This window comes from Anopheles bellator, chromosome 2 (assembly GCF_943735745.2).
Source record: "Anopheles bellator chromosome 2, idAnoBellAS_SP24_06.2, whole genome shotgun sequence".
In the NCBI taxonomy this organism is placed as follows: domain Eukaryota; kingdom Metazoa; phylum Arthropoda; class Insecta; order Diptera; family Culicidae; genus Anopheles; species Anopheles bellator.
In genome coordinates this window covers 4,608,092-4,622,894 of record NC_071286.1, presented here as the reverse complement: position 1 = coordinate 4,622,894, position 14,803 = coordinate 4,608,092, and the positions used below count along the sequence as shown (strand labels likewise).

General features: G+C 48.9%; 1 protein-coding gene across 1 annotated transcript in view; it reads right to left on the bottom strand.

Moving 5' to 3' along the window:
• LOC131212062 (furin-like protease 2) overlaps positions 1–14,803 on the bottom strand; it is an 89,047-nt gene that overhangs the window by 17,491 nt on the left and 56,753 nt on the right. The window contains exons 5-8 of the mRNA XM_058205788.1: positions 5,820–5,979; positions 1,546–1,849; positions 278–1,486; positions 28–215 (exon numbers count right to left, since the gene is read on the bottom strand). Coding sequence (XP_058061771.1) covers positions 28–215; positions 278–1,486; positions 1,546–1,849; positions 5,820–5,979 — 1,861 coding nt within the window. The remainder of the gene's footprint in view (positions 1–27; positions 216–277; positions 1,487–1,545; positions 1,850–5,819; positions 5,980–14,803) is intronic.

Below are 14,803 nucleotides of genomic sequence, written 5' to 3'. Positions count from 1 at the left end.
GGGTGCGGGCTCATCTGACACACTTACTTTCGTAGTACCCTTCCGGGCAGACCTGCAGGCAGACGGCCAGATCGGTGACGTAGAGGTGGGCCGGGGCGCACGTAAGGCAGCTGTCCTGGCCGGCGCCGGCACACGTTTCGCACGACTCGTGACACGGCCAACAGACACCGCCCTGATTCGGGAAGCTTCGCGGTGGACACCGGCTGACGCACGTGCTGTAATGGAGACAAAGGGTTAGTATTCGTTGGTGTTGCGGACACGTGGCCGTCGGGCTTACTTGTCCAGCCGGTAGTGCTTGCAGGCCACACACTGCGTCGGTCCCCGGCCGTAGCAACCCTGCTGGTCACACTCGGGATCGCAGTCGTGCAGCACCACCAGCTTGTTGTTCGAGTCGGCCATCACGTTCTCGCGCTGAGCCGTCGGGATGTTGTGACCGTTGAGTGTCGCGACCGTCTTGTCGATGCCGCTGCCGGCCCCGCTGAACAGGTTCGGGAAGTTCATAAAGTTGCTGTACAGATCCGACGACTGGTAGTAGGCGCCACCGGCGGCACCGGCCGCCCCAAGCCCAGCCGACTGTTGGTCCGTCTCGGTCGGGAACACGAACGGGTTCGGAAGACCGGCCGCCGCAGCGTACCCAGCCGCCGCTCCGCTGCGCGTTCCGCCTCCTTCCGACTTGAGGCGGATCGGGTTCGTTTGGGTGCCGTAGAAGATGAGCTGCCACTTGGACAGGATGCCGGCCTGGCTGACGCGCCGTGGGCCCCCGTTCAGGATCTGCAGCGTCCAGCGACCCTCGGCCCGTTCGCCCCAGAAGTGGACGCTCAGGAACGGCCAGTCGTCAAAGTTGGACTTGGTGATGTCACGGGGCCGCTCGAACAGCAGCGTCGACGTGGTGCCCATCGGTGAGGTCAGCAGGATGCGCAGGTTGCCGCGCGGGAAGAACCGGAGCGTGATCTTGCACTGGACGTGCTCGAGGAACCGGACCTCGTTCACGGTGCCAGCGCACCCGTTCACGTCCATGTGCGTCTGGAGCGTGTAGCCAACCGACACCTCGATCGAGCGATCCTCGTTGATCTCGCGCGACTTGCAGATGTGCTGCGATGGCACCGAGGTCCACTGCTCCGCCAGGCTGACCATCGCACCGGCGTCCATCAGACCGTAGCCGAACTTGTGGCTCACTTTCCGTTTGACCCCGTTCAGTATCCAACCCGGTTCCTTCTCGAGGGGTTCCGAGCGGGACGTCAACACCACCAGGTACTGCATGTCGCGCCACGTTAGCGAAGGGTTCGCCTCGAGGGCGAGTGCCGCGATCCCGGCGGCCAGCGGAGCCGATGCGGACGTCCCGGTGTGCTCCACGGTGCAGATCCGATCGGGTCGCAGCGAGCCATCCATATCGACGGTAGCCACACTCTTGTCGTGTCCGGGAGTTCCCGAGCTGTAGGTGGTCGCCAGGGTCGATGAGCACTCCTCCAGGTACCACGGTTTGTAGCTGTCGGAACGGAACGAAACATTAGGATCAACCAATGGGAATTCAACGTGGACACTTACCCGCCCTGAGTCGCACTGGAGATGGAGAGCGTGAAGATGGAGTTGGTGTAGCCGTCGCAGTTGCAGCTGTCCGTGTAGCGGCCCCCGTTCCCGGACGCCCAGATGAAGATCGAACCCTTGCCCTGCCGTCCGCTCGTGACGCCAAAGATGAAGGCACGGCGTGCCAACGGTCCTGGCCCGTCCACCGTCGATCCGTCGTCCTCGGGGCCCCACGACGCACTGTAGATGTCGATGTGGTCCGGGTTCAGCCCGAGCGCCTTCGCTTCCACCGCATCGTTCACCGTCCCGTCCAGCATGCGGACACCTGTGCGGAATGAAACGAAAATTTCAGCATAATTCGATGAGGCCTCTACGGAGACAGTAAGGAAAGGACGGCGAGAGGGAAAAAGGGTCACACGCAAATTTCGCGTTCTCTTTCCCAACCCGGGCGCTTCCGGTTTGGGAGCGATAAAAATAAATTCGTTACGAGTTATGACATCTTTTGGCCCCCCCACGGCGGCGGCAGCGAGGCGACCGAAAGGACACTTTCCAACCCGGGGCGCCCGGACGAATATCGCACGCGCGCGTGGAGTTTCTGCTTCTGCGGACAAAATGGAAGCGGTGTGAATTTTCCGAGGTCACACCATCCGCCAACAACAGCAACGGGGGCGTCGTGGCCTTTGGGACAGCGGGAGACTATTCAAAAGAATTTGCGCGACCGATACGACGGCGCTTCTCGGAACCGAGCACGGCGCACAGCAAATTGGTCGAAATATTGTGTGCCGTCGTTGCCGTGGCCGCTACACCCGAGAATAAGGGGAAAAGAACGTAGTAGACGGTGGGCCAAATGTTGGGTCAACGTAAAAGGGTTCATGAAAAGAACTATGCAAAAAGAATTTACGAAATACGAGGATGGAAAATTTACTTTAATCAATCACAAATCTATCAGAAACATTATACAAGATGTGTAAATGATAATTTTGATTAATTAAGCTAATTCTGTCAAATTGAGTTTGGGCTTTTTACATACTCCAAGGTTTATGAATAACCACATGATCTTAACAGTTGACGTGCCTGGACAACGATGTGAGTAACCTAAAACCTTAATATCATCATCCCCGTGGTACTGCATTACTACTTTTGGCTTGTGGATTGCTGCACTCTCCTGTTGTATCAGCTTTCGAATCACTATGACCAGGAAAGGCCATCAGCTTGTATGCTTCATGGAAACAATCAATTCCTAGAACATAATGCTGTTGTAACTTGTTTCCTAATGTTGATATAGATCCCTACAGCAAAAACGACCTCATAATGATAGTTGAGTCGTACCAAAAATTAATTCGTTTCGAAAAACCATTCTGTTTTTAATTGGCCTTAGTTAGGTGCGGAGTTTTTTCAGAAGATATGAAGCTTCAAAGTTTTCCATAAGAGGCCAGATTTGTGTCGAACGTCGAATGCCGTGCACGAAAAGGAGTTCTTTACCTTCTGATTTTCGTTTTTGGCCAATATTTTAGGCGGACTGAAAATGGTTTATGGAGGAGATTTGCTGCCTAACTTGGAGGACCCCGATTGCTGCCTAACTTTGGTTGAACATTTTTGCAATGTCATTGGTTATTTGGCCATTAAAACTCACACCAATCAACATTAGAACTTCTTCAATCGTTAGTTTACATTGTTTCTAGATTTTTCTATTTGACAAGCTCAGAAACAGCCCAGAGAGAATAATGTCTTGTGAATTCTTCGCTACTCGTATCTCAGTTTTAATTCTGTATTTTGAATACGAAAACATGTAAAAAATCACATTATGATTGCTCACAAATAACAAGGTCTACTCTAGTCGCTTTATTACCGAGCAAAACGAAGGAAATTTGTGTGAAAAACTAACAAATTTAAGGCTTTCAAATTCAACTGAACTTGTTTTAGCGGAGATCAAATTCACCTATGACCAGAAATGCTAGTACCAGTCTCCGAGATTGTCGAGATTAAAATGTAATTTAATAATGATTGAAGGCATCATCATTTTGCTCTTTGGGCCTGAACTTTTCACAAGAGCGATACAACTACTACTATACTACTTATACTAAAACGAAAAGTATTTAAACGAAAATCTATTAAACTTGATCCGATTTCAGGTCCTCCACTGCCAAAGGGCCTGCGGGAGCGCGATTGTCAAAACATCCTCCGGGGAAGCTGTTTGCGGGCTTTTGCAGGATCCAAACGGTACTAAGAAACTAAAACAGCCAATACTTTTGCGACCACCCAACGCTCGAATCGTCTCGAAGAAGAGCGAGGGCACACCAGAGAATGGGGTGTCGCCATAAAGTATGTAATCTTCTCATGATGGCCTGCGATGGTTTCGCTTTTCGGCGTCGCGCAACCACAAACATTGGCCGCCGGTGCGCCCGCGGGTTCTGCCAAACTATAGAGCCACTATAAGCCGAAGCGAAGTTGCGAACCTGTTTATGATACTTTGCCGGGAACGTGTTAATCGAACTCTGCTCGCCAACAATATGGGTTCACGGTTAAAGACAAAACAACGAATGGAACATTACAGAGTGCGGAGTGCGGTCATGTGACACCGTCTCGGTTTGTGGCACAGTAGTTGTTGTTGATAGCTTAGCTGCTGGCGGCTTACGCCTCTCGGTGTTCTCGGATGACTCAATCGCGTAACGAAATCGCTTCGCTAAACTGGTTCAAAAACGTGTCAAGAATCTCTGTTGAAGCCCCGAGAACCCGCTCAAACTTTCGTCCCCGCCAGACGCTAAGACGTTCGACTCATATTTACTCCCAATTAGGCGATCATTTTCCTCACTCAGCGCTTCGTTTCGTTCATCGCGATTCGCGAGAACGGGACCCTTTCAAAGAGGCAGCCCCTTTCAAAGTTCAATCAAACGAGCGTTGTGAAAATGATCAATCAAGTGATTGAGACGGGTGATCCTTTTTCAAACGAATGTTTCCACGCCAACCTTCGACCGATTTGTTGGACCGGGACGGAGCTGCTGGAAGTTAATCTGATCTTAGTTTGATATATTGTTTAGTGAACCGAAAATGAGCAGACAGCCGCGGGACATCGCCCTCAAAATAACAAGAATCGACTTTCGCGGAGGATTCGCTGAAAAGAATCGCTGAAACACCATAAATTGGTCTCGAAAAAGTCCTTATATTGCTTAATCCCCGTGGTCCGGTTTTTTCTCCACAGGTTTCCCCACATGCTGCTGTCCACACAACAAAAGCCGGCCCACACACGTGTAGATTGGTGGCCGTTCAGCAGCCGTGCCAACGATCAATGATGGATGGCGCAAGACAAAGAGGTCCGCAAGAACCACCTAAAAAAAAGGGTCCGGAAAAAAGCTGTGGGAAAAAAATGGGGAGTGCATTTTCAGTTCTATTTCCGCCGGCCGGTTCCGGGAGGTCTTATAAAATATTAAAAACACAGAAACCTAACTTTGATATCTACCTTCGTAAAGTTTTGCCCGTTTTTCTTTGCGAAATTCGTGCTTTCCTTCAGCTGCCGCCCTTTTTTGCGCTTGCTGATGGATGACGGGGAGTTTGTCTTTCGCCTGCCCCGGGGACCCAACTCAAAATGCGTGTTTGCTTGCGTAAAAGGGCTAATTTTTTTTCGGGGTCCCAAACGGCGACAAATAAACGAATCCGTCTTCCCTGATGGCTTGATGAGTTTCCAATCTATGCGAGTGACTCCGATCGATCATATCGGACACAGCCAGAGGACCGCAGAGTGAATTGATTGCGCTGCGTTGAGGAGTCCGCAACATAAAAAAGCACTCAAAAAAAGGAAGTTGAAAAATTCGGAGCAAAATTTGTGTGGTGAGGCTTTATGGCGCGCCCACAGGGGCTTAACCGGACAATAGAGTAGCAGATGTAAACCCGATTTTGATGTAAGTCACCACACACGCCTTCCTGTGGCCGGAAGCACCGGAACACACCGGGGAACGCGTGTGTGGCCATGGGAAACAATCAACGACCCAACGCTCTCCTTCAAAGGAAAATCCCACAAAGCAAACTCGCGACCGTGGAAATCAATTAACCATTCCACGAAGCAGTTCCTCATCTCAACTTCTTTCTCCGAGGTCCGGTTTTTTAGTGTCCACCACAGCACATTGTTCACGAATCGAGTCGTGAGTGAAAAACCCAAATGGGCGATGAAACTTATCATATTACACTGGCCGCCCCCCTAGAAAAAAATCGAATCGATAGCCCATCGCGCCCACGGTGAAGGACTCGCGCCGTCTGGTGAGAGGAGGGAAATTAATTCAACGCCCCTCCTTGGAACTTACCGCCGATGCTCGCGTTGTACGCCACGCCAACCCCACAGTACTGGTTGAAGGCGACGGCCGCAACTTCTCCGGCGCACCGCGTTCCGTGCTTGTTGTCGCCGTTATCGCGCGGCATCGGGTCCGAGTCGTTGCTGTTGATGTCGTACGAAGCATCCGGATCCTGTTGGGACGCAAACAAAAAAAAGTGGTTAATGTTGTGTTGGTAAGAAATGGAAAGCTCTATGTACAGTTCATCAGTTGGCCGTGTCACGACCCCAAGGTAGAGATGAGGTTTGAGAAACGGAAAGATACCCATTTAGGTATTCCTGGGACCTTTGGATAGAAGGTTCCGCCGACTAATTTTTAATTATTTTCCAAGAACTGCTTTGCGATGTAAATAAATGCTTCCGTCATCAGCAACATTATTGAACGGCAGCTATGTTGGTGATGACGGAAACAGTTCTTGGAATTACGCTAACGAACTCAGCTCAGGCGGTCGACGGGACCTTCCCACTCAGAGACCTTAGGTATTCCTTTAAAGCTATTGAGCCAGATTTGCTCACGATGATTTCCTTTCTTTCTTCGCAATCTCCAAGAATGGTGAGAAGGTCCGAAACCACTTTAGGGTTTCATTGTTATCAACCGATACAGAAAACCGAATCATCCTTTGATTCCCCAGTCACTCGTGGCGTCCGCCTTGATCGATCGACAATAGACCAGGCAGAGCCCAGTTACAACAACGGGCCATCCTTTGGTCGGCAATAAATATGTATTGTTAATGCGATGGAGTATCAATCCGAGCGCCATTATTAATGAATTTCTCCCGCCGGATGAAAGTTGATTCGCATAGTTTTTCTGACCTCCGCAAATCAATAGCAAGCGAAAGAAGTCACTGGGTGGCCGCCTACGAATCTCGAACGTAGGGATACTTGTACATCAATATGAAAGCCTTTAATTCGTCGGGAAGCGGAGCTTTCTCTCCGGAGACGCCCAATCCGATCCGGGTTTCAGATATGAAGTATCATCAATATGCTGCGTTGCCGATCATCATTCACAAGCCGATTTTAGTGGTTATCAAATGGGCCCCAAACAGCGCCTAGAGATTTCCTCTTTTTATTAAACACCATACGGGGTAGATCTAATGGAATGCCAGGGAATCACATTAGACTCAATCAACACACACCGCCGAACATCAGGAATCGGCCATTCTTGGCCAACACTTTGCATATAAAGCACCAGAATTCCTTCCCGTTAGGGCTCGTTCTGAAACCACGGCCGCCGGCACATGCCGACGACAAGAAGGCCACTTCCGTTGTTCCAGTGTTCCGTAACATCCGGAACGATGTCCTCGTCCTGTGGGCACCACCCTCTGTGGCCGTGTTGCTGTTGCTGTGTTGTATCACCGTCGCGCACAGCCGTTACGGGCCACACAGCAAACCGACACACTTAATCATCCTGGTTGGTCGGTCGGACGGACGAACGGTCCGGCTCCGGCTCCGGCTCCGAGCGGGTAATTACCGAGCCGCGACGTCCGGTCCGGTAGAAACCCACACCTGGCACGACCGACGACGACCACGTTGAAACCGAGCCCAATGGATCTGGAGGCGGAAGGACAATACGTCGCCAGGCCAGGCCAATTGTCCTGAAGGGCCTCCTCGCCCCGGGGGAGGATGCTTGCGCCGCAATCGATTGCACGGCTCAGCCGAATATTAGTCTCACAAGCGCTATTAATTTTCATAATTACGACCCCTCCGAACAAGGACTCGCAGGCCTTTCGGACGGCCGATGTGGCGATGAAGAAGTTGTTTCCACGCCCGGCCTTTAATGATGATTGCGATGGCGTTGTTGTGTGGCCACATCTGAGCGAAGGTGCCTATTAAAGGCCATCACTCTTGCCGATGGCGAGGCACAAGGATCCGAGGCCCACCGCGAAGAAAGTGCATCCTTTCTTCGGTCCCACCGCAAGCGTTGATGATTTATGCGGCATAATAATGTATTATTGGATACGTTTTGGCTTTTCGCACCACGTAGCCGTCGTCGGACGTCGGACAATATGCTTCGAACCCGAGCGGGTGCATTTCGGACACAATGTTCCTGCGCTCCTGCGGGCCGTTCCGGACCGATTTTCCGTTCGACTTCTTATCTGGATCGGAAGAGCAGCGTCTCGGGAAAAATCGGCAAAAGGATACCGCACACGCTGAGGCAGCAAATATGGATCACCGTACAACGTGGAGCCCCCCCACGGGGATGAGGACCACCCGGCCAAAAGTGGGGCGATATTGGAAACGCTTAATATTGTATGCAAATTTTCGTGTCGAGTTCGCCAGGGGAAAAATGAAATTTATTTCGCCGTATGGCTGGCCCTTCACCGTGGAGCGATCCTGTGCGGCCAGAATGGTAATAAGCTAAAAATCAGTACCGCTTAAAATGCACCTCGCCGCCGCCACCGACCCACGGTTGCTTTCAATTTTCCCCGCCATTCAGGAATTGGGGGATTGGGTGGAAAAAGTTTTTCACGCGCCACACGCCACTCACGGCGAGGCGGCTTTTCCTCCGAGTCGAGGTTCGATTTTTCCCCGGCCCGGCCGGTGGTCCTGGTGAAAGTGATTTTGCAGCATAAATTCCGGCGCGTAGCGCGGCCCGGAAAACTTTGCCGGAAAACCCGTCACCCGGGGCGGGGTCGCCTCCAATAACCATCGCGATGGTCGGCGGCGTTGGCGTGGTGGGCACAGATCGAACGGAGCGGAATTCGTGAAAAGGAAATTGTTCCGAGAAAAACGTTGGTTGCAAAGTTTTCGCATGTCGATCGATCGATCGAGAGAGAGAGAGAACGAGGAATGAATGTGTGTAAATTAAAAAATACTTTTCATGTTTCGCACTCAAATTCATGTTTTTTTTCCGTTCGGCACCTTTTATCGGCTCAATCAATGGGTGGGTGGCAACGATTGATTTTTATGGCCACAGCGCGCCCACACAGCGGCTTTGAGTGTAGAAGTGCAACAGACGTGGGCATGATTTTGCATATATTGCGCCCAATAACAATGATTAACAAACGATCAGAAATTGAAAAGAAGCTTTGACGAGTTTGGCGGTGTGGTGTGTGGCGTATGACGGCGCTTGAATCGCACTGACGTGCCGCCACGCAAGGTGGTGGTTCTGGGAAAAGACTGAGACCCATTCACTTCAATTGCCAATTGTGGAGACTAACTTAAACCGGCTGTTTAAATGAAGCTCGAACGAAATAATTGGAAGCGGACCAAAAGTGGAATCGAATGGAAAAAAGAAAAGTAGAAAATTAAACGAGCGTATAGAATGTTGGGTTTTGAATTCCGGGATGTTAGAAGTGTCTAAAAGTCATGCCCGTCCGATCCTTGAATATGCTTGTGGTGTGGGTCATCCACATCATCAATGTTGGATTGGTTGCATTAAAGTCCTACAACGTTGTTGATCCCCGGCATTCTCCCGACATTCCTTGCTCGACGGCAATCCTTGCTTAGAAGTGACTTTTCTCTCCGGATATTACGACCCATCGTATGTACGAGGGTCACTATTTATATTTCGGGAATAGGAACAAAAACAAATAGTGAAGCTGCGAATATATTTTTATTGTTTTTCAAAGTACTCGCCACGATGATCGATACACTTTTGCATGCGCTTAAACCAATTTTCAAAGCATTTATTCCATTCCGAATGAGGTATCTCCAAAACATGATTTTTGAACGCTTCAAGAGCTTCTTCGGGCGATGAAAATCGTTGACCACGCAGTTTATTCTTCACGGATGGGAACAAAAAGAAATCATTGGGTGCCAAATCAGGGCTGTACGGCGGATGACCCATCAATTCGATGTTTTGAGTGCTCAAATAGTCTCTTGTTTGAGCCGATGTGTGAGAGCTGGCATTGTCATGATGAAGAACAATCCGACGTCTCTTGTTTGTTTTCCTTATTTCACCGAAGATTTCTGGCAAACAGATGGTTGTGTACCACTCAGAATTTACTGTTCTACGATCCTCTAGAGACACTGTTGCAATATGACCAGTTTTTCCGAAGAAACAGGCCACCATTTTCTTTGAAGTGCTTCGTGTGCGAACAACTTTTGTTGGATTTGGTTCATCTTGGAACACCCATACAGTCGACTGCTGCTTACTTTCGGGCTCATACGAATATATCCATGATTCGTCACCTGTCACGATTTTATAAACGTCTTTTGAAGCACCGCGATTGTATTTCTGAAGCATTTCTTTGCACCAATCGACACGAGCCTTTTTTTGAGCGATTGTCAAATTATGTGGGATCCAACGTGAACATAATTTTCGCACAGCTAAGTGTTCATGTAAAATCGCATATATGCTGGTGGAACTAATGCTTAGGGATGCCTCAATCTCACAATAGGTTACATGACGATCTTGCTTAATCATTTCGTGCACAGCATCGATGTTTTCTGGCACTACAGTCGATTTTGGACGACCTTCACGAAACTCGTCGGACAGCGAACTACGACCACGATTGAATTCACTATACCAGCGATACACAGTGGTTTTTGATGGAGCATCATCGCCAAAAGTCAAATTAAGTTGATTGACGCACTCTTGTTGTAATAATCCACGTCGAAAGTCGTAAAAAATCATCGCTCGAAAATGTTCACGATTCAGTTCCATTTTTTTGCCGAGACGAAACTTTCAACTAAATATAAAATAAACAAATAGCGTCCGTATGACAAAATGTTCTGAGTACGTATGTCGTCAAAAATGTCAAACTTTACGATGGAATCATCAGCTGGACTCACATGACATCAGTGTTGCCAATTCCCGAAATATAAATAGTGACCTTCGTATAACAAAGTCTTGTCACTTATTGTCGTAATGTGTTTATTTTCATGCCATCAAAATAACTGCTTAATTCATCTATTAGTTCCTACACCAAAATTAATAGAAATATAAAAAAATAAATCAACAAATAAATAAAGAAATAAAAGTGAATGAATGAATTGAATAACTAACAACCCAATAAGAGTAAAATTCAATTACATTTATGAAACTTGACAACTGTTTGTAGAACGAAAAAGAGAAGCAAGAAGCAAATACTGGTAGAAATTAAATATTTGGTCTACCAACAGATAATAAGGCAAAACATTTAAATGGAGCTGAAGGTTAGCTACACATATTGATTGTGAATGGTAGAAATATAAAAAGAAAAAGTGTAACTAGTTTTTCAAACGTGTTAAAGGATCATGTGAAAACTCAAACAAGAGCCGTAAATCATGAGTATAAAGAATTTAAATGAAATTCTAAAACAATTCAAAATCAAACTGGCTATTACTCAGGGTGCGCCAGTAATCCCCTCTCCGTGCTCCGATGCTCGATCCTGGGCAGAAGGCAATCAGGAGTGCGGCTTCACTCATGGGGGGCGCTGCAACAGCTTGCGCCCGGATCGGGGCCGGATCACTAATGTACGCCACTTAGCACACGCGCCATGATGGAGAACCACGAAAACACGAAATGGAAATTCATCGAGCCAGCCAGCGTTCGGGCAGAGATGGAAACAAGGAAATAAATTATAAACAATCTATCATACTTTATACATACGGCAAAGGACGCCGAAGGACGCAGGACCAGGCGATCGATGAAATGGTGTTTTATTATTTGTTCGCCGACCCCTTTTTTGGCCTCACCCAATGTGTGTGCCGGGCGGGTTTTATAAACATTTATACACTTCTTTCGGTCCGCTCGCTGTTGAACGTCCCAGCAACGTGTGGCGCTGTCGCCATCGTCGCCATTGCCGCCAGGTTTTGCATTTCGAGGACGACAGAAACAAATTGAGATGACCAGAGCCAGGCTGCTGGTGGGTTTGCTTTGGGTCCTGCTGTTTGTCCTGGAGCCAGCAAACACCGAGAGTGCCACATACCGTCTCTGCAGCATGCATGTTTTGGGGTGTTGGGTGCCCCAAAGTATCCTAATCGTGAGCGGAGCGCAATGTGCGCAAAAAAGCTGCCCATTTATTCGTTTTTGTAGTTACGGTTCGACGTACCGTTTGTGTCGGGGGGACACCAGAGCACGAGCTCTCTCTCTCGGCCAGAAGGCATATTAATGTATTTTAAAACAAATTATATTACTCACGCCGGGCGCTGCTGGTGCCGGGCCTTTTTTCATTCCATTTGTCCGGCTAGCATGCAGTAGAAATGCAGCGTGTCGTGTCTGCAGTACGGTCTCACTATGAACAGGAGCCTTCTGCAAGGAACCCGTTAGGAAATTGAAACATCGGCGCCCGGGCCAACATGGAAGCGGATGATAAATCGTACACAACTGAGACGAGACGTGGCGGCCCTAAAACAATGTCCGCTCTCATTGCGTTCCACAATGTGGCGCACTGTGTCGTCCGGTGTGCTTGTGATTAATTTTATCACCTTGAGCTGAAGCAGACTTTTTTGCACCAAAAGCAGCACACCATTCGGAATCTGATTCGGGTTGAATCGCAGGCATCGCTCCAGTCGCTTTAATCTACATCATGAGTTGAGAAGATCTGAGGCCACAGCAACTTAACCTGCATTTAGTGTGCATCTCTTTTAGAGGTGGCCCTCGGAACATTTCAATATGCTTTGCTGCCGGATGGATCGTTAGCATCGTACGGTCTACGGAGGGTGGCCGGCTCTTGCAAACACTCAACTTCATTCACGAGCGGGTCCGGGCGGATGATAATCGGAAGGCGAGGCGCAACACACACGTTTCCGGCGGCGGCGTTATGCAACGACCTGTGCAGAAGACGGCATATTCCAGGGCCCCCTTCGAGGCACAGCTCCAGGGGCCGTCGGCTCGTTTGCAGGGTTCTTGAGCCAAGCCACACTCTTCCAGACCTTCAGAGCTCTTCATAAACCGAAACACATGCGGAGGTCGGCACAACGGGCGAGAGTATTTGATCTCGTTCACCTTAATTCACCTCCGTTCGCCATGGTGCACCCGCGGCACCGGCACCCCCCGAGACCGAAAGGTGTTTAAACTAACCCGATGTTTTCCCGGATGCTTTTTTCGTCCGCCCGGGGACGAAGGAGAACTTTCGAGATTCGAGACCTCTTCCTGTGGGAAAGCTCTTCATTTTGCTGGCGGTAATAATGAGACACGTGAAGACACGACCCGGAAGCCTCGAGCGGCGGCCTCGTTTAGTGTGATGCCCCTCCTGGTGCATTCCCTGATGCAGTGGCCACCCACCAAGGATGTCCAGATCCGTCGTTGATTTGAATGGCGCGCGCCTGCACCACCGACATCCGAGAAACAACTCAGGAGCCCGGTATCCGATTCGCCGCCGTATTCTTTTACATTTTCAACAGCCGTTTCGACATTAAAACCCCTGTTTTGATGACCTGACCCCCGCCTAATGAGCGTGACGGGCTTCCTACATCGCCAAAAAACACTTAGGACCGTTCTGTGGGCCTAGTAAGTTAATTAGCAAGGCAGGGAATCGTTACAGCCTCTTCAGCGGCGTTTTCAGTGAAGCGAGAGAATTTCTGTGACCCACTTTTCACGCAGCGTTTGTCTACCTTTTGGATGTTTTGCACGCATTCAATGTAAAGTAGCGGTGCGGCAAAGGGTTCTAACAATGTTTCACACATGTTTCGAACGGACACGTATAAAAGGCCTATGAAGTAAATAAAAGGCCTTTGAGTACCAGGCAAAGTATGGCCGTTCCTTAAAAGAAGCCTTTCTCGTCGCTCTTACACGTTGAACGATTGTACCAGGTTTATAAGTTTAAATTGTTCGGTTTTAGATAACCCGAGAAGTCCAGAAGCTCTGAAAATTGGGCACAGACACAAATTGGGCGAAAGGAAAATTTAGTATCGCAAAACCATTTGACAAATGCTTCTTTACCGGCACCAAAAGAAGTCAGTTTTGAGTCGGATTGTCACTGGTAATGAAAGCTTGTTTTATTTTGAGATCTGTGGGGGCACAAAATTATGGCTTTCAACTGCTGAAGCTAGCCCATCCACTGCAAAGTCACATTAATCCCATAGCTTTGCTGTGGTGGGACCAGGAGAGTATGGTGTACCATGAGCTACTAAAACCAGTCAAAACGCTAAACACAGATCGCTACCGACAACAAATGATTGTTTTAAACTTTGCATTGCATTAATGGAAAAGGATTAGAATGGAAGCACAAAAGAGCATAAAGTGAAATTACAGCATGTAAAGTGAAATTACATTAAAGCATGATAACTTCAAATTGTACACCTTGTAACGGATTGTTATGATTTTAAGTAGTTTCTATTAAATGTTCTGGGAAAAAGGTTTTTAAGTCCCGAGATCTTGAAAACATAATAAAACAATAAATGTTTGCTCAATCCCACGAAACACACCAATTATTCGATTAGCATAGACATGGACGATAAACCAGAAGTTTGAATTGACTTTTTTGGGTGCCAAAATCAAACACATAATCTCCTGATTGTGAAATTAAGCTTCGCAGCGTTAAAAGATTCCGTAAAACCATGCCGAAAAAGAAATGCGCACATGAAGGCATTTGGATGCTGGTGCTGCTGTCGTCGGCACCGATGTAACGGATGCCCTTCTTACCGAACCGCTTACCAATTTGCGATGCAGAAAGCAATTTTATCTCCCGGGGCAAGGATTTCCCGGGAATCGAATGCATTCCGACGCCGGGTGGTCGGTTTGCTGGGTGGGGTCCTTTCCCTCCTTCCGACCGAGACCGTTCCCGTGATTGTTATCATTTGTTTGCGAGCAGCCCGCATGATTGTTGCAAATGTAGCCGAGAGAGCGAGAGACGGGGCGATGCAATGGTTGCAAATGAAATTGCATCCCGCTTTCCAGCTGGTTGGGTTTCGGTTGGCCTTCCGGGGACCGGTGCGGTTCGGGGTTCCGAATTTACCAAACGCTCTCCCGGACCCTGAGCCCTGGCATCAGGATCGTGCCAGGAGTCTTTCAACTTTATTCGCATCAGCTAAACGACTCCTCCGGGCCACATTGAGGTTGGATGAGTTTTCTGAGCCAGAGACGCAAGC